The 23,239-nt window shown below is 41.9% G+C and overlaps 1 protein-coding gene across 8 annotated transcripts in view; it reads left to right on the forward strand.

Annotated features, from left to right (window-relative positions):
• Window positions 1-11,755: 11,755 nt before the first annotated feature.
• The window catches only part of limch1 (LIM and calponin homology domains 1), a 155,760-nt gene continuing 144,276 nt past the window's right edge, over window positions 11,756-23,239 (forward strand). For all 8 annotated transcript variants that reach the window (XM_004911217.4, XM_004911218.4, XM_004911220.4 and 5 more), the window contains exon 1: window positions 11,756-12,341. In XM_004911217.4, coding sequence (XP_004911274.2) covers window positions 12,246-12,341 — 96 coding nt within the window. In that variant the 5' untranslated portion in view covers window positions 11,756-12,245. The remainder of the gene's footprint in view (window positions 12,342-23,239) is intronic.

Consider the following 23,239-nt stretch of genomic DNA (forward strand, 5'->3'; position numbering starts at 1 on the left):
ATGCAGGGAGAAAGTCTTTATTTGAATTTATGTAAATAGGTCCTAATAACTTAACGTTACACCCCTCCTGCAATCTCTGCCTGTACTGAGTTTAGTGCATTGTAAGTTTTTATCAAATTGGTTGAAATAACTAGAAGAATATTTCTAGTTGTCTTTATATTAAGTATATGGGAGCAAACAGCCAGGTTTTTTTTGCATATTTGTTCCCTGTGCCCTTGTACTGTACTGTACAAAGTTTCCACAGGTCTTTGAGCTCCAAAATGGAGTGCAGAGACACGCTGCTCAGCTCAGCATAACTGTATTCATGAGGCGCACACAGAATGGGAGGCGAGGTACATAGGCAACCCCCAGTATTCTAAAGCACAAATTAGGGAGCGCCAGCGAGCACATCACAAAATGCCCTCTCATTATTGCCTAGCCACTGGTAAGTACAGGATTGCAAGGCACCTGCCCTCTGTGAAAAAGAGAACTAAGTGGTGCAAATGTGCTCCCCTTAGTGCTTCTGCACTTGCAACAGGGGCTTAAGCAAATGATCCTTATTCTATTTTCACAATTCCCTTTGACATCAACAATGGCAATTTTGGAATATAATTTAAAAAAAAAAAAAAACCCACACACACACCGTGCCATAATTTTACCGAAGTATTGACCCTCAAAATGTCCATGGGTTTTTGTAACTCACAAATTGCTAACAACTCACAGTCTGCCTTGAAGAATTGTAATGTTTACAGGCAGAAATGAGTTGTTAGTGGCTTCCCACACACAAGGCCCAGTGTCAAAGTGTTCCTAAATTGTATTTTCAAATGCTTGCAATTACAGTGACTCTCTAGCACTCACCAACTATCCTTAATGCACCCACGCACCCTTTAACAGCACAGAAGGCATAAGAGAAAGTATAAGATATGCAGAGCAAATCAGACAGCAGTCTATTGATTATTTCTGTTTTGTTTAATGTTTACACAGATTGTTCAGTCCCTGCCCCAATGGAGCTTACAATCTAAGTTCTCTATCACATTCCCACAGGCACTTGAGTCAATTTCATAAGGAACCAGCCAACCCAACTTCCATTCTTCAGATTTTTTAAATGTATTTGTACGTTGCTTTTTAATGTCTTTCAGAAGAAAATGACCAGAATATTGTGTAAGATGATCCACTGTAGGACCAACAGATACATCAACTAAGTTAAAGGGGAACTCCACCCAAACACAACTTAAACTTTTTTAAAGGTAAACATAATTTCAAGCAACTGTGCAAATACATAAAAAATATGCAGCCTTTTCATGGTTTTTAATGTAATAATATGGCCTGGAACAGTTACATAAGCCTGGCCTCCTGTCCCCTGCTGATCTGACTACTTTGAGACTCAACAAAAAATGTAACTGTCCTCTCTCTGTCCTCCAAATCCCACAATTCCCTGCACACATGATGTCAATAAGGAAAGGAACATCACAGTTCAATGCATTGTAGGTAAGGTTCTTATGTGCTGTCTGGAGGCTATGGAAAAGTTTTAGTCCCTCCTTCCCTGCCAGGAAATCAAATGTTTCAGAAAGAAAAGAACTGTTCTGCAGCTGGATTTCAGCATACTAAAATGGTATTTATTCATACTTTTTGAAGGAACAGATTACACTGGTATATTAGGCGTTTCTGTGTTGTGTGAGGCTTTTAAACAAATTTCGGTTCGGTTCAGAAGCCAGAGTTCCCCTTTGAGTTAAGAGAACACCTACATGCTGTAAAAGAGTTAACTACTATTTAGGAATGTGAATAAGCATATTCTTATCAAAGCCATAGTCAAGGATGATAAATATCAAGGAAAGTAATCATTATTTTTTTCTTTTTTTGGTTGTGTGTCATTGGTTAATATAAACATCATTGAAGGGTGAGCCCCCCATGAGGTAACGGTGTAGGTATGGCCTGGTGCACACAGGATCTCACAAGACCTTTCTTAGCCCTGAAAGGATAAAATCTTTCAGCTTGAAGTAGTTTTTTAAATTGTACCATATGCTGCACAGCTTCAAGAAAATTATAGCCATCAGTGTTTTGAGGCCTCCAACAATGTGGTTCTCCATTCCTCTGTTTGTACAGGCTACATAACATTGCCTGGCTATTTTTGTGTATTGGAGCCAATCGAGCCTAAATGTAGAACAAACAGGTGCACAAGTCGCATTATAAGCACCCTTCAGAGTTAAAGGGGTAGTTCATCTTTAAGCTAACTTTCTGTATTTTATAGAGTGGCCTATTCTTAACAACAGTTCAGTTGGTCTTATTTTTTTCTAATATTTTTTAATTATTTCCTTGCCGTTCCAGATTTCAAATGAGGGTCACTGACCCTAGCAGCTACAACAACTCATGCTATAATTACAATTTATTATGTATCTTTCTATTCAGAACCTTTACTATTCATATCCCAGTCTTTCATTCAAACCACCGCTTTGTTGCTATGGTTAACTGGACCCCAGCAACTAGATAGCTGCTGAAATTCCAAACTGGTAAGCAGCAGAGAAAAAAAGCTAAATAAATAAAAAAATTAGAAAAACAAAAAATGAAGACAAAATAGTTTTACAATATCACTACTACAAAAAGGGTCTTGCATAAAAAATAAAGAAATACCTGAATATAACTATTCTAAAATAGAGTATAAATTCAGAAAGGTGGACAAAAAACTGTATTATGTTTAATTTAATTTAACTTGAAATCTGTGTGAATGTTAGAAAAAGCCAATATTCTGGACTCTCTGCCTGCATTTGCTGCCCAGCATTTCATCTGGCCCCCTTCCATAAACCACAAGATTACATGTACAGGTGAGTTGTAGCAATCACCCTGCTATTGTTGCTGAGTTTTACGGAAGAGCAAATTAGCACTCTCTTCAAACCTGATATTTTCATTGTTGCGTTTGGTTTAGCTTTTTACCTAAATACTGCGATTACAAGAAGCTATACTTACATATGGTAACTGTATACTGCAGTATTTAAAGAACAGTAACAGAAGGTCACAACAGGCACTTAAGGTCATATCAGCCAGGCTTCAATTATACAATGCTTTAATTACTATTACATGTTTGCCGTTTTTATAACTGTCTTTAAACTATGTTGCACTTCCCGTTTCAGAACAAGTTTTTCTTGTTTGTTTGTTGATTTTTTATTTTTTTGTTAATTTTTTTTGTTCTATGTTTGTTAATTTTCACTTCATATTTTAAACTTCAGAGGAGATTTTGTCACAAATGTTAGCATCAATAACTTTTGATAGGACCCCAATAGGGCCCCCCAAAGGAAACCAAGTAGTATCACTGAGGGATATCAGCTCCAGTAACCCCTGTCAGCCACTGGCTTGTACCCTAGGCAAGAGTCATAGCAGTTAAGGCCCAAGGCACTTAAAAAAATAACACCTGTAACCAGTAAACATTATTCTTGAACATCAAACGATTGTTAGCACTTGGTAAAAAAAATAATGATAGCTTTATATTTAAAAAATTGTTTTTAAGATGGAACGAGATTTGAATCTTAAAACCCTATTTGCAATTTGCAGGGATTAACAAGTCTAGTGTTAAAGTTTAGCAGCTCTTAGCTCTAATGCCCATAGAAAGCTTAAAGCTGTCAAATGCATTAGGTCGGGCTGACTCATGTATCTATGTTTCAGTTGGGAAAAATGGGAAAATTACCAAACTGCTGGGAATGCCTCTGGATTGCTCAGTGTGAAATTCTAAATACTGTCCATATGTACCATTTAATAGGGACTGAAAAAGCTCATCCTTTGCCTGAAATAGTGCCTGTTTGGAAGGCCCTTTGAGTTGGAACAGCCATTTGTTGGCCCCATTAGCCCAGAGCAGCCTGTCTCAGCCAACCACATAGCCCCCAGTAATGGGTAAGACTATGAGAGTTTGTAGGACAGCACACTGTCACTGACTTATTCAGAACTAAGGTACAGTACTACAGCATTGGAATCTCTAAATCGAATGTTGTTTATATTTTTTAGTGAAAGATGCCGCTGTTGGATTCTCCAGTTATTCAGAGTGAATCGAGATCCAGGAAACTATACAAGATGAAACTACGAACTGCCCCTCAATTACACTCATTGTATTTCTTGGTTTATTCCCATGTTTTTGTAATACTGTGAATATCACTGATTGAAATAGTTTAGACAAGAGTATAGGCATGGACATGCACGCTACTGCAGGACATACAAATATGTGAACACAAGTAAAGCAAATTTTTTCTAGACATTTGACTCCACTGTGTGACCGTATCCTACTATGGCACTCTTCTTAAATACATCGTCACTGCTTTTTCCATTGAAATGATTGATTTGATGCCTTGTGCTGTTTGGTGCACCATGTGATACCAAAGCAATGTCTTCTCCATCTGTATCTATTGACTCCTCGCAGTTGGTACCAGAGGAATAGCATGACGTTTGTGTTACCATGACTAAAGAGTATCAATATCACAAGGAACTACAGTATTAACTAGTAGCTCAACCATTCTAAAAAAATATTATGGAGCTAGCATAATTTAGTCCAGAGTGCTGTATAGTTGTAGGTTCAGTTATAGAGGCTGTATACCAGCATACATCTGCCTGGCCAGCAAAGCTCTGTATTGGCCTAATGCTGTGACTTCCACTGCACAGCAACAGTGAACTCTAATGGGGTTATGTAATAAAAGGCACTAAGTTTGCCCAGGAGCAGTAACCCATAGCAACCAATCAGCAGGTAGCATTTACTGTTCACCTGTTTAAATCAAAACACCTTATTTGTTGCTATGGGTTACAGCTCCTGGGCAAAATGAGAGCCTTTAATTGCATATGGGGGTTAATAAGCAAGTCACACAGTTAGCTAAAGTGTTGGTGAGGTTGGCACGCCGCATACTGTAACTATTGTTATACAAACATCAAGAAGCAATTTTTATTGCATATCCCTTCAAAATCAGATATGGCTAGCAGTACACTATTCAGAGTTCAGTGTGCTGAGGGGGAGGGGGGTTGTTTGTGAGTACCACAGGGCCAGGCTTGGACTGGGATAAAAAATAGGCCCTGGCATTCCATATTTATACACAGAGGCCAAAAGAGCCCCTTCCAGCCAATGGCATCTTACAGCAGTCCCTCTGGCATTTGCCAGAATCCAAAGTTTGCCAGTCCGGGCCTGCATGGTGTTTCCAAAAGCTGTCCTCTTTATAGGTCCCTGGTAAGGCCTCACCTTGAGTATGCGGTGCAGTTTTGGGTTCCAGCGCACCAGAGGTCACCCCTATAGATTAGAGGAACAGAGCTTCCATTTGAAGCAGCATAGGTGGTTTTTCACGGTGAGGGCAGTGAGGTTGGGGAATGCCCTTCCTAGAGATGTGGTAATGGCAGATTCTGTTAATGCCTATAAGAGGGGCCTGGATGAGTTTTTGAACAAGCAGAATATCCAAGGCTATTGTGATACTAATATCTACAGTTTGTATTACTGGTTGTATATATAGTTTATGTATGTGAGTGTTTAGATTGGTTAGTATAGGTTGTGTGCTGGGTTTACTCGGATGGGTTGAACTTGATGGACAATGGTCTTTTTTCAACCCTATGTAACTATGTAACTTGTACTCTGGCCTGTGATTCATATAGGGAACCCAGGATTTGTCAAGGGACAATCAGGTATTAATGAGTAAAAACTAGTAATATTTACAAGTGTTTCTTGTGACATTGGCTGATGTGGCTGTAGGAATCTAAATATGGCAATAGATTTGTAAAGCACAGTTCATAGTATACTACTTTAATTAGTTTTAAGGAACAAGGAAATTTCACTTGGGAAATAGTGACTGTGCATAAATAAAAAAATTATAAAAAAAATAATTTTCAGCATAGGAAATGACTGCATAGAATAATGTGATACGATCACAGAGAATACAATCTGGCTTACAGAACAGGGACTGACTGAATGGTAGAAAGTAGTTACTGTATCCATTCCAGACAGAAATGACATTGTAAGTGACACACTACTGGCACACTACTGTGTTTGAAGTCCCTCTGATGTCCACCGCCGTGCACATCTTCATTTCAGCTGACTGCAACAATAGTGATGTCCAGACTCTACTGGAAAAATACCTAAACAAATAAACAATAATCATTTAAAAAAGAAAATGTTAAAACAAAGGGAAATTAAAATAAATATTAAGGAGCCAAAGGGCATGAAATGGATATCTGCCATGACATGTGCATATAAATCACTATGAACACAAATACATGGTATTTATGTAAAACGCTACAGATGCATGTAACATTGTACTTATAAATTTTATGTAAACGAAGAATATTTATATAAAATCTGAGACAGGAAAGGGACTAGTGCCAAGAGCAACTCATTCTTTCAAGAGAACATCCTTCTAATTAGAAACATTGCATATTTGCTGTAATGTTTCATTTACGTTAAGCTTCCTTGCAGATTTATGGCCCATTTTTCAAGACGTAAAAGTTTTTAGCTCAAATGAGCTCTCCTGTTAGATTCCTATTGACTTCAGAGTATAAAATGTAAACAGAACAATTTCCATAAAGAAATATTCTTAGATTTGTATTATGATACCCAAATATTATCCTGAACTAAATAAACAAACCTACTTATTTCCATTTGTTTCTTGATAAATGAATGCTCCTCGTTCAGCTTTGTCCCTTATCTCCCAGCGGTTTATCTCTCCCAGACTTTGTTTTTCTCAGATACCTTTTGCTCTACCAAGTTAAAGGGTATTAAATAAAACCAAACAAAACTGTTGTGGTGCCATACTGCTTATTTATGTTGCCTTTTAGCCATACAGCATTGGTTTAGGTACCAGGAAGGTACCAGGGAGCAAACTAAGGGCACACGGGGGAGATTAGTCGCCCGCGACAAAACTCCCTGTTCGCGGGCAACTAATCTCCCCGAGTTGCCATGACCCGCCATCCCGCCGGCGAACATGTAAGTTGCCGGCGGGATGACAGATGCGGCGGCGCGATTTCGCGCAAATCGCTGAAAAAGACTCGCGAGTCTTTTTCGCCGATTTCGGGAAATCGCGCTGCCGCGTGTGCCATCCCGCCGGCAACTTACATGTTCGCCGGCGGGATGGCGGGTCATGGCAACTCGGGGAGATTAGTTGCCCGCGAACAGGGAGTTTTGTCGCGGGCGACTAATCTCCCCCGTGTGCCCTTAGTTTGCTCCCTGGTACCTTCCTGGTACCTAAACCAATGCTGTATGGCTAAAAGGCAACATAAATAAGCAGTATGGCACCACAACAGTTTTGTTTGGTTTTATTTAATACCCTTTAACTTGGTAGAGCAAAAGGTATCTGAGAAAAACAAAGTCTGGGAGAGATAAACCGCTGGGAGATGACAGGGCGGTCCAGTTGGTGGCTCACTGACTGGATATGGCCCTTGAAAGGATTTTTAAGGCCACCCAGTCTGATCGATGGTTCCACAGACTTCACTGAATGACATCATCATTTTAATTTAATCTGGACCTTGAACATGCTGTATGAGATACAATCAGCCCACTGCATATGATGGACAGCAGTTGGACAGCACTGCTCTATGACAAAGCATCTTTTACATTTGGGATTTGCTGCTTTCTAGTTATGTCATTCCAATTCAGTCTCACCCATAGTCAGTGGGTAAATAGATAAAAATGAAGCTCCAGTGCTAATTTGGTATCCAAACAATCTGGCCCAAGGGCCGAATAGATGGATTTTGCCTTTACCTTTGTATTGTTTCATTTGATCGTGCTGACCTCACAAGTGATTGGAACAGCAGAAAGTGAAGAGTTCCTTCTTATTTTCTTTTGGCCAACCAACAGAAAGTTTGACCAATAATCCTTGAGCCACCACAATCACAGGATTATCAGTGTTAACAGCCCCCACCAACTGGCCATACATGCCCTAGATTGCCAGGCCTGGCCTAATCTTGGCATGTATGGGTGGCATTATAGAGATGTCTTATATTTTAACATAGCTTTGAATAAAGTCTTTTTTACTCTTTAATTTTTGCAACCCCTGTGCCTGCATGCCCATATAGATGTTGTCTCAGCTTTAGTCAATTCTCTTTTTAGATATGTACATATAGATGGATGGATAAATTCTGGTTATGACCAAGTGTCCTGTGCTGCTTGGCAGAAAAATCATATATTTTGGTGACAGATCATTCACCTAACAGGGAAATGTTACATAGGGTGATTCAGGGGAGTCTGCTTCACAAATTTAAAGCTCCGCAGACAGGTAAATCAAATGATAACGTTTTGTTGCCTGCCCACTGAGCTGAAAATTATTTCAGATTACAAAATGCCCTGAATAGCTCTATGTGCCATTGGCCTTATGTAGTTATATTCCAATTCCATATGTACCATTCGCTATATGGCCCCATACAAAATTTGAGGATTCTCAGACACAATTGCTTAGCCATCCATTATTAATAGACTAGTCTAAAAGGCTGACTTCCAGCTACATAAAATGAAATTTGACCCAATTAAACTAAAATTGGCCCCAATCCTCAAATAATTAACCACCTTGAAAACACATTTTAGTAAAAAAAATTAACATTTAAGGCTATCTAGACTTATAGACAGTAAGTGATAATGCCACAATAATATTGCCAGTTTTACACTGGCTGCCACTATGTAATGCAACTCTTATATATCGATTTGTAAACTGACAGCAATGGCACAGGTATGTACTCAGCATTACAATGGCAGCCAGGGTGTAATAACGACACAGTTAAAAGTCTATCTTCTTTGTCACAGCCTGTATGTAATAATGCCACATAATGACAGTGGGTTCTAGCAAAGCAATTTGTGAGCCCCACAGGTGCCAAAAAATTACCTTACCTGCCTAGAGCATGAGGTACAGAGGGGCCACTTTTCTGAGACCATACAGCAGATAACTGGCATTCCAAGCACAATGGCAACCCAGTCCTCACTACTACAACAGGCACCATGTTACCCCTACTATACCCACTATCCTACTGCCACAGTCCCTTCCCAGAGGCTATTATCCCCCACTGCTACTATAGGCACCATCTCTCCCTAGTATACCTGCTATCCCACAGCCACAGTCCCTTCCAAGAGGCTATTATCCCCCACTGCTACTATAGGCACCATCTCTCCCTACTATACCTGCTATCCCACAGCCACAGTCCCTTCCCAGAGGCTATTATCCCCCCACTGCTACTATAGGCACCATCTCTCCCTACTATCCCACAGCCACAGTCCCTTCCCAGAGGCTATTATCCCCCCCACTGCTACTATAGGCACCATCTCTCCCTACTATACCTGCTATCCCACAGCCACAGTCCCTTCCCAGAGGCTATTATCCCACTGCTACTATAGGCACCATCTCTCCCTACTATACCTGCTATCCCACAGCCCCAGTCCCTTCCCAGAGGCTATTATCCCCCCATTGCTACTATAGGCACCATCTCTACCTACTATACCTGCTATCCCACAGCCACAGTCCCTTCCCAGAGGCTATTATCCCCCCACTGCTACTATAGGCACCATCTCTCCCTACTATACCTGCTATCCCACAGCCACAGTCCCTTCCCAGAGGCTATTTCCCACTGCTACTATAGGCACCATCTCTCCCTACTATACCTGCTATCCCACAGCCACAGTCCCTTCCCAGAGGCTATTATCCCACTGCTACTATAGGCACCATCTCTCCCTACTATACCTGCTATCCCACAGCCACAGTCCCTTCCCAGAGGCTATTATCCCCCCACTGCTACTATAGGCACCATCTCTCCCTACTATACCTGCTATCCCACAGCCACAGTCCCTTCCCAGAGGCTATTATCCCCCCACTGCTACTATAGGCACCATCTCTCCCTACTATACCTGCTATCCCACAGCCCCAGTCCCTTCCCAGAGGCTATTATCCCCCCACTGCTACTATAGGCACCATCTCTCCCTACTATACCTGCTATCCCACAGCCCCAGTCCCTTCCCAGAGGCTATTATCCCCCCACTGCTACTATAGGCACCATCTCTCCCTACTATACCTGCTATCCCACAGCCACAGTCCCTTCCCAGAGGCTATTATCCCCCCACTGCTACTATAGGCACCATCTCTCCCTACTATACCTGCTATCCCACAGCCACAGTCCCTTCCCAGAGGCTATTATCCCCCCACTGCTACTATAGGCACCATCTCTCCCTACTATACCTGGTATCCCACAGCCACAGTCCCTTCCCAGAGGCTATTATCCCCCCACTGCTACTATAGGCACCATCTCTCCCTACTATACCTGGTATCCCACAGCCACAGTCCCTTCCCAGAGGCTATTATCCCCCCACTGCTACTATAGGCACCATCTCTCCCTACTATACCTGCTATCCCACAGCCACAGTCCCTTCCCAGAGGCTATTATCCCCCCACTGCTACTATAGGCACTATCTCTCCCTACTATACCTGCTATCCCACAGCCACAGTCCCTTCCCAGAGGCTATTATCCCCCCACTGCTACTATAGGCACCATCTCTCCCTACTATACCTGCTATCCCACAGCCACAGTTCCTTCCCAGAGGCTATTATCCCCCCACTGCTACTATAGGCACCATCTCTCCCTACTATACCTGCTATCCCACAGCCACAGTTCCTTCCCAGAGGCTATTATCCCCCCACTGCTACTATAGGCACCATCTCTCCCTACTATACCAGCTATCCCACAGCCACAGTCCCTTCCCAGAGGCTATTATCCCACTGCTACTATAGGCACCATCTCTCCCTACTATACCTGCTATCCCACAGCCACAGTCCTTTCCCAGAGGCTATTATCCCCCCACTGCTACTATAGGCACCATCTCTCCCTACTATACCTGCTATCCCACAGCCCCAGTCCCTTCCCAGAGGCTATTATCCCCCCACTGCTACTATAGGCACCATCTCTCCCTACTATACCAGCTATCCCACAGCCACAGTCCCTTCCCATTGGCTATTATCCCACTGCTACTATAGGCACCATCTCTCCCTACTATACCTGCTATCCCACAGCCACAGTCCCTTCCCAGAGGCTATTATCCCCCCCACTGCTACTATAGGCACCATCTCTCCCTACTATACCTGCTATCCCACAGCCACAGTCCCTTCCCAGAGGCTATTATCCCCCCACTGCTACTATAGGCACTATCTCTCCCTACTATACCTGCTATCCCACAGCCACAGTCCCTTCCCAGAGGCTATTATCCTACTGCTACTATAGGCACCATATCTCCCTACTATACCTGTTATCCCACAGCCCCAGTCCCTTCCCAGAGGCTATTATCCACATTGCTATTACAGGCACCAACTCTCCATACTAGTCCTACAGGTAGTTTCATTTAATCAGTTATTTACAAGTAGTTTTATTATGGGGCAGACATTTCCATATATAGTAAATCATCAGAAGAAAGCATCATATAGAGAGCAGGCCAAATTGGTTATCTGAATTATGGTTCCCAATGTGTCTCTCCCTGTACGATAGACGATAGATGTGTCACTCACATGAATACCAACCTAACGGGTCTGTATTTCAGGTGTGCTGGCCACGCCCCTAATTGCGCTCCCACCCTCCCTACCTGCGTGTGAGGTACTGTCTGTGCGTTTTGGCCTTTCACTGGCGGCGGCAGGGAATAATGAATTGAGTGGGTGAAGGATAGTGGAGTGTTCCTGAAAGTGACTTGGGGGGGTGCGCAATAGTCCCGCTGCCCCTACATCTACACTATAAAAACCGTGTGACAATAGTGCGATATATCAGATACCTTTGTATGAGTTAATGTTGAAGACGCCAAAAGCTGTGAGTAAGCCAGTGTGACACCCTCACCCCCAGGTGACATTACTGACAGGGAACAGGTGTTCCTATTGATTGCCCGCTCACCCCCGCCAGACATCAATGCGCTTGCCCATAAACCCTGCTGTCACACCGTAAATCTCTCACACACCCGGGTGTTTCAGGAATAGCTTCCCCTTGCAGTTGTTTTTGTTGTAGGAAAAGCTGCTATTTAAGCTGTGGCTGTTAATTGTTCCTCCCTCTGTGGGCTGCAGCCCTGCCTGTCTCTGGGCTCGCACATAATGAGGCATGTGATTAGTGCCTGGCTGCCCCAGCAGCAGCAGGAGGAGGCGGCTCCGGGATTTGCATGGGCTGAAGGCTGCTGATTATTTTTAGCTAGTGCGGCTCAGATCACGTTGCGCACACAGGCAAGGGGACACTCACTCGGTACTGCGGACCCGCCGCACAGACACAGCCGCTAACAGCGCATCTCCCGATCGGCACAGCTTGCTCCCTGCCTGGCTATGGCCAGCTCCGCCACACTGCAAGGGGAAGAGATCCCCCCGCCCCAGGAGTCTCCCCCAGACACGGCTTGCAGGGAGGCACAGAAGTGGATTGAGGTAGGGATACGCTGCTCCCCTTTGTTCCGCTCTTGCCTTCTGTATGGGGAGCCTCATGTTATGGAGGGGCTGGAACATTTGGCATTCAGTACATGCACTGGGCACCATGCCTACTCACCGGAGAGACAGCGCTACACTGTCAGCATTGATCTGTATAGGTGCATAGGAGTATAGGTGCATAGGTGTATAGGTGCATAGGTGTATAAGTGTATAGGTACATAGGTGTATAAGTGCATAGGTGTATAGGTGCATAGGTGTATAGGTGTATAGGTGCATTGCCCCATAGCAACCTATCAGACATTATCTTTACACTATGAGAGACAGCGCTACACTGTCAGCATTGATGTGTATAAGTCCATAGGTGTATAAGTCCATAGGTGTATAAGTCCATAGGTGTATAAGTCCATAGGTGTATAAGTCCATAGGTGTATAAGTGCATTGCCCCATAGCAACCTATCAGACATTATCTTTACACTATGCGGATTGCTTGCACTTTACACTTTTGCACCTATTACTACAATTGCACACCTATACATCTTTATTTGTTTTACTGCACTCTATGTTTTGTGTTAGGAAATGGCATCCCTCAGAATTCACTGCAGGTGCAGACTGTTGAGTGTTGATGCCCCATTGGCACCCCAGTAATCAGGGCATTATATAGAAATGGAGGGCCCAAGGCAAAGCCGATGCAGGACCCATTCTGCGATTGGAATGCTTACCTGTGGCCCTTCAACTGCTGCTATCTCCAGATAGCCTTCGGTGGTACTGAGAGTTGCACTTCAACAACCTCCATAAGGCTGCAGGTTCAGCAATGCTGATAAGTGATACTGTCACCATGAACGATATCATATCTTCTGGTTTGTGGCGCTGAACAGTGATCCATCCATATTTAAATATCTTGAAACAGTTGTGTTTTCTAGCTAAAAGAAGTAAACAGTGGGGCTAATGTACTACATGTGCTTTATTCATTTTGGTGCAAAATGCCTTGTTTTTATTCAGTGTCTGATTTCACAGTTTTTTTTTCTATGTACCATGTTCTGTGCCTAAGTGGAAGCCTCATTTGTACATTCTATGGGCAATTTTGGGAGCATGTGGGGCAGCGGTTCTCAACCTGGGGGTCGAATGACCCTCTCACAGGGATCGCCTAGAAAACACACTTCCGATGGTTTTAGGAATAATTTTATGGTCGGGGGTCACCACAACATGAGGAACTGTATTAAAGGGTTGCAGCATTAGAAAGGTTGAGAACCACTGATGTGGGGTATTCCTAATGTATAAGATCCAGACACACCGGGGCCTAATAGCTTTGGCTATACCTATGTCTATGTGCATTGAATACAGAGCTTAGTAGTTCTGGTACAAAACATAGCCTTTGTACATATTGGCTGTGAGCTCCGGCCCCATTATTAGGAAATAAGCCCCACTGTGCAGCTCAGTGATTTCCCAATCTGTACAGCTGCAGGGCAGATAATGACTTTCTCACATGCTGTAGTTGGATTCTTTTTTTATGTTCTGGCTGTATCTTATAAGCATAGTCCTTTAGTATTTACTACCCAGAGACTTATCCTTTCGGGTGTTTTTTTTTTTTTGTGCCACATTCCTTTGTGCAGCACCTGAGCAGGTTTGTAATGAGAATCAACATGACATGGCAGAATCCACAAGTCAGCTTGGCAGTGCGTGCCCGATCTCAGTGTTAGCAATAGGAATGCACACACAGGCCTTCTGCAAATGAATGTGCTGAGGGGCACTGCATACCTGATGTGGGTAGCCCCATTGCTGCTGGAGTATAGGAACACAGAGCTCTATTCATTCCCATTTAGGATTGCAGACTGGTGAAGGCAAGGGAGCACATACACATTTCCTGGCTGGGGATACTGCATGTCGGATTTTTTTATTTATTTTTTTGTCCTGAATTATTTGGTGTTGAGATATTGATGTTCCATTGATTTCCTTTGACAGTGGCAGCATTTAAAGTGTTAAACTCTCTGGAAACTATCTGGAAATAGGGTTCTTTTTATTTCTCTATCCAGCCGGGTCCCGAGCAGAGTATTATTGTGTGATTGATTACAGCGCCTGTTGTTAACTAGGACTCCAAAGAGCCTGCAGGACTTTCCATGACATTTGCTACTGTGTGGCAGCACCAGATACAGGCCAGTGAATGGGGTTCAATTGTTCCTTTTGTGGCGCTGCTAAAAGAATGCAGATAGTATCGATCTTGCCTTGCCAGTTAGATCTGAACTTGGTAAAAACATTTAAATGCATAAAGCTATGACATCTGTAACAGAAGTGAGAAATAGACTTTACGATCAATGCACAGATATCTCGGTTCATTGTGACATGACCAGACCTGTGGGACCTGTTACTAAAGGGCTCATGCAGAGTGAACGGATAAAAAGTTTCCCGCTTGAAATACATGATGATAAATACCAATGTAGACCTGAATAAAATGTCACACTGAGACACTGTAATCTGTACCTCACATCCAGTACCGTAACCTCCGTTGTTGCTCAACTCTGTGCTCAGTAATGGCAATCCAGTCCTGTGTGACCATTCTACTTAGTCCTTTTCGTTTAGCGTAAGGCAACACTTGCCCATCTACAGAGTGATAGAACTACAACAGGTGTCTATAGAAACTCCTGGACTTCACCATTAAAGGGGAATTAGCTGTGAAATACAAGTTGTATCATTATATCAAGTGTCATTTCACAAGAACATCCTTGAGGTGAATTAAAAGGCAATTAGGGCAAGACTGAGACCACACTTGTGGGATTACCAGTGTTCCATCAGAAATGATATGAAAGCCAAAGCTAATTCATTTCTTAGAATAAAAGCTACTCCTGTACTAGTTATATCACAGCTGTTATCTTAGTACTTGGGTTATTAAGTGCATTTCAGCAGGAGCTCCAAAACATTTTCCTTTGCCCTCTTCACTTTTGGGCTTCCTGTTATGGTAAGATACATCAGGAGAGGAAAGGTCTATTCAATATATCCCCAGGATAAATTGTTTTTCTTCCTCCTTTATGTTGTGCTGTTTAATTCTTCCCTAAGTGGTGGTAACCCTAGCTATGGAGAGAAGTACAGACCAGTATTGTGTCCAGTATTGAGGTAGCCATACACTGTTTGGTAAACATTTCTGAAACATACCACTCTAGACAAAGTTGGCAGCTGATAGGATGCAGGCCGGATCAGTGTTTTGTGTGGTACTCTCACAGTGGGTCTCTATTGGCACATAGTATGATCTAGACGTTTGAACCAGGGACCCAGTACATGGGTGGCTAGTTCAGGCACAGCTCTACTTATTTGGTGACCTCTAAAGAATAAGCAGATCTTGCCAAGAAGCCAGATAGCAACCTCAATCTACAGGTAACTTTTGTTTCTTATTGAACTGCGATGTGTCACACATCTTATCCAATTTGTTTTGCTTCTGTATTATCCCCTCACTTTCAATTGACTCCCAGGGTGGTTTCCCCTCTTACTTTGGTTCTTTACTCTGCCTTTGTCAGTGATGTTGAACATTCTAGTATCCTCCTCTGTTTTAGTTGACCCCTTTACAGTTTGTTTTTTCACCTTTTCAGTCATTACCAAGAACTTCTGGCATTAGAAAACTTTCAGTCAGTCATGCAATTGCTTATGTCTTTAACGCTGAGTCTTTTGAAACCATCCTTCTCTCACCAAGTTCAACGCCTCCAAAATAAGCCTCACTTATGTCACTTATGTCTGAAAGCTGAAGAAACTTCAGCATAGCCTAGCCAACAAAAACCAAGTTCATAAAAACTCCACATGAAGATGTTCATTGATTCACTGAATGTCTGGGAAAGGTCAAACTTTAGGAATGATGACCTTGCCTGATAATCTTTGTTTTATCTCAGAAGACCATAAATCCTTCTTCTGTATTAGTATTACTCTTTGGTACCATACGTAGTGGATGAATCTCCTGAAATTTCTGATGTCGCATAAGGAGAAGTTAAGAAGTATTCTTCATTTTTTTTTAATAATACTAGAAATTGTCTTCAAGAAAAAATAAATTGAGCAGAAAAACTTAAGTTAAATTCACTAAAAGGTCCTGAATGTTAAATAATTTAAATCAACACAAGTTTTTTAGTGAAAAGAACAGACATTTATTGGCTCAGAAGATTTAACACAAATTCAAAAAACATAAACCATACTATACCACAGTGGAAAGGAAAACCCAGTGCCTCATGGTACCCACTCTCCTTCCTAACGCGTTTCGCACCATTAGGTGCTTCATCAGAGGAAGTGTGGTGTGAACATGTCACTTCCTTTTTATACCCTAAAGGTATTAATTTTATACATATTCCAGGGCCACTATTAAAAAGGGTATATATATATATTTATATGTGTTATATAATCCATTTGTGTGATTTATACATACATTTATGGGCTTAGAACTGCTTAGATGTATATGTATATGTATGTTTATTCTAGTTTATAAATTTTCTTTGTTAACAAATAATTTTTGATATATTTTGATAGGTGATTCACTTCTTTTTGGTCATTTGTTATTATTTATGCTGAATTCGGGGCCACTTTCTGAACCCTGTGTGATGTATTTGTAAAGGTTGTATATAGTATGTGCTTGTTGCAGGGCTTTAATAGTGGCCCTGGAATATGTATAAAATTAATACCTTTAGGGCAGTGCTGTCCAACTGGTGGCCCGCGACCCCCCTCTGTGTGGCCCCCCACCTGTCTGGCTGCTTTGATGGCTTACTCTTGTGTAAGATCTAAATGGTATCAGTACTGTGATTAACTGCCCCCCCTGCATGGTTCTCACCTCAGATTCAGGCTGTAATCAGGCTGTATTGTTTAAATATGTAATCCCTTGTGTTGTTCACACCTTTTAATCTCTGCATTGTTCAACCCCTGTAGTGTTCACACCTCAGGCTCAGGCTGTAATCACCCATATTGTTCCCCTGTTCACACCTCAGGAAGAGTAGAAACCCACAAATAATCCCTGCACACTACAAAAAGAACATATACTGAGGTGGTACTTCGATTAAAAAGTTTTTTAATATATAGTTATTGTGCAGACTGTAGCAGTGCCAGCATTGTGTCACTGTAGGCTGCCTATGTGTGCCATACACACAAGCATCATAGGGCAAGCAGAGTATGGCACACACAGGCAGGGTAGGGAAGGCAGAGTATGGCACACACAGGCCAAGTATGGCACAAACCAGCCAAGAATGGCAAACACAGTGAAAGTATGGCACATGCAGGCAGGGAAGGCAGAGTATGGCACACACAGGCAGGGTAGGGCAGGCAGAGTATGGCACATACAGGCCAAGTATGGCACAAACCAGCCAAGAATGGCACACACAATGAAAGCATGGCACACAGGCAGGGTAGGGAAGGCAGAGTATGGCACACACAGGCAGGGTAGGGAAGGCAGAGTATGGCACACACAGACAGGGTAGGGCAGGCAGAGTATGGCACACACAGACAGGGTAGTGAAGGCAGAGTATTGTCACACACAGGCAGGGTAGGGCAGGCAGAGTATGGCAGGTTTTTGCTGTACTACAACCATTAATATAGGTATGGTCATGTGATAACATGGGTGTGGTTTCAAGTGGGTGCGGTTTCAAAAAGGGGAGTGGTCAAAACTGGCTTCCATTATCGGCCCTCCACCACGTAGGTCGGAAAAATTCCGGCCCTCGGTACAACAGAAGTTGGACAGCACTGCTTTAGGGTATAAAAAGGAAGTGACATGTTCACACCACACTTCCTCTGATGAAGCACCTAATGGTGCGAAACGCGTTAGGAAGGAGAGTGGGTACCATGAGGCACTGGGTTTTCCTTTCCACTGTGGTATAGTATGGTTTATGTTTTTTGAATTTGTGTTAAATCTTCTGAGCCAATAAATGTCTGTTCTTTTCACTAAAAAACTTATGTGTTGATTTAAATTAGAAATTGTCTTCCCCTAGTTTATGAGCACACACAAACTGGTTAACTAATACGATGTTCCCACTGGCATGTAATTTATGTAGAGAGCTTCAAAGTGCTTTTAATAATATCTAATACTGTTTATTGTGTTACCTTGCTTGTTGATCATAGAGGCCCGTCACCATGTTACTAATGAATGATTATTTTCTTGTCATCACAAGAACATATCTAAAATTGCAGAAATATTGCTAATTCCTTGGGGGTTTGATTACTGCAAAAGATTTTTTCACTTTCGGTTAGCTTGCTTCTGCTTGTTTTTTAATAATTTTATTAGAATACAATAATTTCCTGGGTGGGGTACTTGTTCTTTAAATGTAAAACAAGCAACACTGCAAGGGGAATTAGCTAGTGGTATTAGCTGCCCCATTTAAAACAAGAATAACCATCCTTTTTGAAATCTGGTAAGAAAAATAAAGAGCAACTATAACCTCATAAAAATCCTTCCTAAGATGCTCTGCAATACGCTTAGTGGGAGGAAGGCCAAAAGCTTGTGGTCCACCTGGATAGGATCCAAACCATAGCTAATACAGAAGGAGGTCCTGAAAGCTTTCCAGTATGGAAACATATGCAGTATTTCTAACTGTTAAGGGCATGAGCCACTGCTTTTCAGTGAAACCTGGAAAGAAGGTGGTGGTAACAAGGGCTCTGCCCCCTTTTCAAATACTAGTCTAGATCTAAAGAATTAACAGCTTTTCGGTTTATGCAGGGAATAAAAATATACATTAGTGAGCAACAGCCTCTCTGTTATCAAGCGAGAGTGAAATGTGTATTAAGTGGGAACTCTTTTTACAATAACACAAAGGGCATGGTCTCCAATGACATGAAGTGGAATTGAAACTGCCGTAACAAAAAAAGTCTTTAGCATTTAAATATAATAATACTGTGGCTTAAATCTACACATTTTATTACATGTTTCTGTATATACTTGACTGTATGCAAGTGGAACCATTGTTGTGTATTTGAGCACCTGTCTTGTATTGAGCAGTGTAAATAGCAGAAATAGACACTGTGGGAGCTGATATGGCTGTGCCAGGAGTCCATTGTTACCTGGCTGTAAGGGTGTGACTAGTGTAGCAATGCGGCCCCTTCTCCTGATGTTCACACTGACTAATGTAGGGACTATGGCCCATACTGTTCATTCAGTGGGCACTATTACCAACAGGCTTTATTGCTATATTTTATCAGCTGTTTAGGTAAATGTAGCACATTAAGGCCAGCCCTTAGGGGATTGTTAATAGGACTCCCTTTGTGGATCAAGGGATGGAATTTAAACGTATCATATCTCGTTTTTTGTTTAATAGAATGGAAGCATTGTCCTCCGCTCGCTAGCCATTCCACAACATCTAGCACATTAGACATGCCCAAGCTAATAGTAGAACTCTCTACTTTTCAAACTTAAGGCTGACTTCCCAAAATAAAAGAAATAAAAATGGTACTTTTTGTGCTTGTTGACAAACTGGGAAACAAGTGAAGCGCTCGTTGCGGATGCTCTGGGTTTCCCTATTCAGATGCACTGCATTATTAATGCTGGATCGCCTTACAGAGTGTGTGTTTCTTTTTGACTAAATCTACCTTGTGGGTATAGGATAACAATAGGGACATAATTCATTTACATTTGGCAACAATATTTCTGTTAAACTGTACAAAAAAACTTGAAAAATTAAATAAATAAAATACATTTAAAGTATTTATTATTTCAGAGCCATTTGGAGGGGGGACTGTCTAGCTCTTTCCTGAACACCAGGTCGTGGCGACCTGTAGCCCGACGGATGGTGTTAAAGATTCTCCCCTTTTATAATGAGCCAAAAACAAGCAATCATTTGCCTGCAGCCCTACTTGCTAATTGTTTGCCTACAGAACTAAAAGTCCCATCCCACCTTTCTGCAGCAAGCAGAGCTAATGGGGTTGCTGGAAATTACAGTCCCAAAGTAGTTACAGTGACAAAGGTTTAATCTTTGTGATAAAAAGTTCCCAGTTATAACTCAATAATGCTTATACACCAGTCCTCTCCTGTTTATAAATATTTATCCTTATCAGGGAATGGGCAAAATGCAAAGTAGCTTGCCCAGGGTGACCTTAATAGAACATGTCATACTTGCTGTTTTACATAAGAATGTTTGTAAAATTTTGATTAGTTGACAAAGTGATTAATTGCATCAGGGTGTGTTGGCAATGGTTCTACCAGGACAGCAGTGCAGCTCTCTGATGCTAAGTGTCAGTGTTTATGAGTGGCATTAGTGCCCAGAAGAAACAGGTGTGAAACGTGATCAGTGCTATTGCTGATATCTAGGGCATAGCCACAAGTGGCTAGGTCTTCAGATAAGAATCTCAGAAATTCCGTCAGCTACATCATTGTCTGCAGGTTAATAGAACTTCCTGTCAGATGACAGTTGCAAGAAACTGTAGAACAGGAAGTGTCCAGTCTGCTCTTATAAATGAGTTATTCACTCTCTAAGACATTTTCTGTGATTGGCCTTAGAAACCATCCCTGTTCTGTAGTGCTGTTAGATTAATACCATCTGAGTGTGAGCTCCAAGCTTCCTTATTGCTCACTGAACTTAAAATACTGAGAGTGAAATAGTGCAGCTGAAAGACCATGAACTTGTCATCTGTGCCATTACGAATCTGTAAATCCCTGCATTAAAAAAGATTGACTTACTTGACTGGTGCCTGTCTGCAGTGGGGATTGAATTCCAGCAATCTAAAAATGGCACTTTATTCAAAATAGCATATATGGGTAGAATGTTAGTGTTCATTATTAGTATACTTTTTATAGAGCCACGATATTAGCAGCACCTTTACAGAGATTATCCATCATTCACACCAGTCCCTAAACCAGTGAAGTTTACAGTCTTAAGCAGGGGCAGAAAAAAGCTGCTTCTAGTAACTTCAACAGCTGAAATTCTGATTAAAGGGACGGGGGGGGGGGGGGAGTGTCATCCCATAGGCTGCCTCAGGTGGCACTAGGGGCTGAAATGCCCCTGATCTAAGGTCACATTTGGTCAGTTTTATCAGTGGCCAGTTAACTAGCCTGTATGGTACTGCAATGTGGGACTCATCAGCGCTGAAAGGTAGCAGTGACAATCCTTGCACCACTGTGCTTTTAATTGTACTCTCTGGGTTTCTTCATAATGCCTTGGCACTTTGCTGAGTTCCAGAAAAAAAGAGTATGGAAACTTCTATATGATTTTTCTTTCAATACAGAAGACTCCCAACATTAATCTGAGATGGCTTATTATTTAGGGTGCTGTTAACCAGGGCTCAGTTTGGTGCTATCGGTGCCTTAAGTATATGATCCATAGACAGATATGATGCATATATAATCCAATTGTGTTATTTGTCACACAGTGCCCAGTCAGGTGGCACAGGGTGGGCACAACCGAACTCCAGCTAATGATCTCTGCTGAAAATATGGAATATTATCCCTTATGATTGAAGTGTATTAGTTGAACAGCCCACTGACCTGTGGCCTTATATTCATTTAGGTCATGTGGTTCTAAGTGGATATTTGATTGAGGATTATGGGAATTGTTGTTGGGTTATAGCAGATGGTATTTGGGTTGAATGTCTCAATCTATATCTCTATAATTTTGTAGCTAGGTTTATATAGTATTCCTTTTATGAAATTGCAGCTCTGGCAATTTATCGCACTCCTATTAGTGGAGTGCACTTGAGAGGGTCTAAATAAGGGTGCTTGCCCATAAAACAGCTGTTAAATTTGATGTAGTGCAAATAGGGCAAGGTGGTGGCAGTAATTTTATATGCATGTTGCCCAATCTGATATCTAAAGAAAGTTGAGGGGACTAGGAGTTGTAGTTCAGCAAAATCTAACCATAGGGTTGGACAGTTCTGCTTTATGTAACAAACAAATGCATTTTTTGTAATTTTGTGTATGTAATATATATTTGTCACTCGAGGTGTATGTGCTGTTTTTCCTGTTAACTAGCTGACTGCAATGAGGTTATTCTGGAAACAGCTGCTGTTAGAAAATAATCTAAATCGTGACATCAAGCAGTGGGTGCGCCTGGGAAAGTCAGAAGTCCATTCTGAGATCTAATTTTAGACCCACCTCATATACTGTTCAGTTCCTGTGCCTGGCCCTGAAACAATGACTGGGTTGATCCCTAGGGGCTCCCTGGTGTGGTGCTGGTCGCACTGTGCCTCACTAACAAGGAGGATAAAACAGTAGATATCCCTGCTCTGGCAATTTAGAATGTATGACTTTGTGACTTTTATTACACGTTCAGGGGTATACTGTGTTTGCCTAACTTTTATAGCCCTCCCATGGTGCAGGGAGTCATCAAAGGCATGCAAGCAGATATTCATTTCTTTCCCAAAATATTTCATTGGATAGGATTTTTCCCAAAGTTCACTTACTCAGCTGTCCGCCTTTCTTGTAGGTTTTGCGCTCACTTACTTTAGTCCCTTGCATTTACTCACCAACGCATTCTTGCTGCAGGGTACATGCTAAATTATACTGCATAATCAGCCATGAACTTTGATAGTCAGTGTCTGTGTGAGGATGACTGCTCTATTATAATATGATTACAGTGCAGCTGTTTGATTAGGGGAAGTAAATAAAAGACATGATTAACAAGAAATATATAATCGCTAAGCCAGCACAAAAGTCAGACTGTAATTTAAAGGGCATGTCAACCCCAAAAATATTTTTTTGCATAATGAAAGAAAACATAATTCTAAGCAACTTTCCAATATGAAATAATTAAAAATTTGTAGTGCTTCAAATGTTATTTGTAAATGTAATTGCTATTGAAAGCAGCATTTGCTGAACTCTTATTACATTTTAAACAATGTTGCAAAGGTCTTGCTTCCCCAGCAATACAGGTCTGTCACTCTGCTGGCTTGTGTTACATTGTTTCAACAGTCTGAGCCACCAGGGCAGAGAATAGAAAAGGACAGGCAAACATTGCTTCTAATAG

The sequence above is a fragment of the Xenopus tropicalis genome, chromosome 1, assembly GCF_000004195.4.
Source record: "Xenopus tropicalis strain Nigerian chromosome 1, UCB_Xtro_10.0, whole genome shotgun sequence".
Lineage (NCBI taxonomy): Eukaryota > Metazoa > Chordata > Amphibia > Anura > Pipidae > Xenopus > Xenopus tropicalis.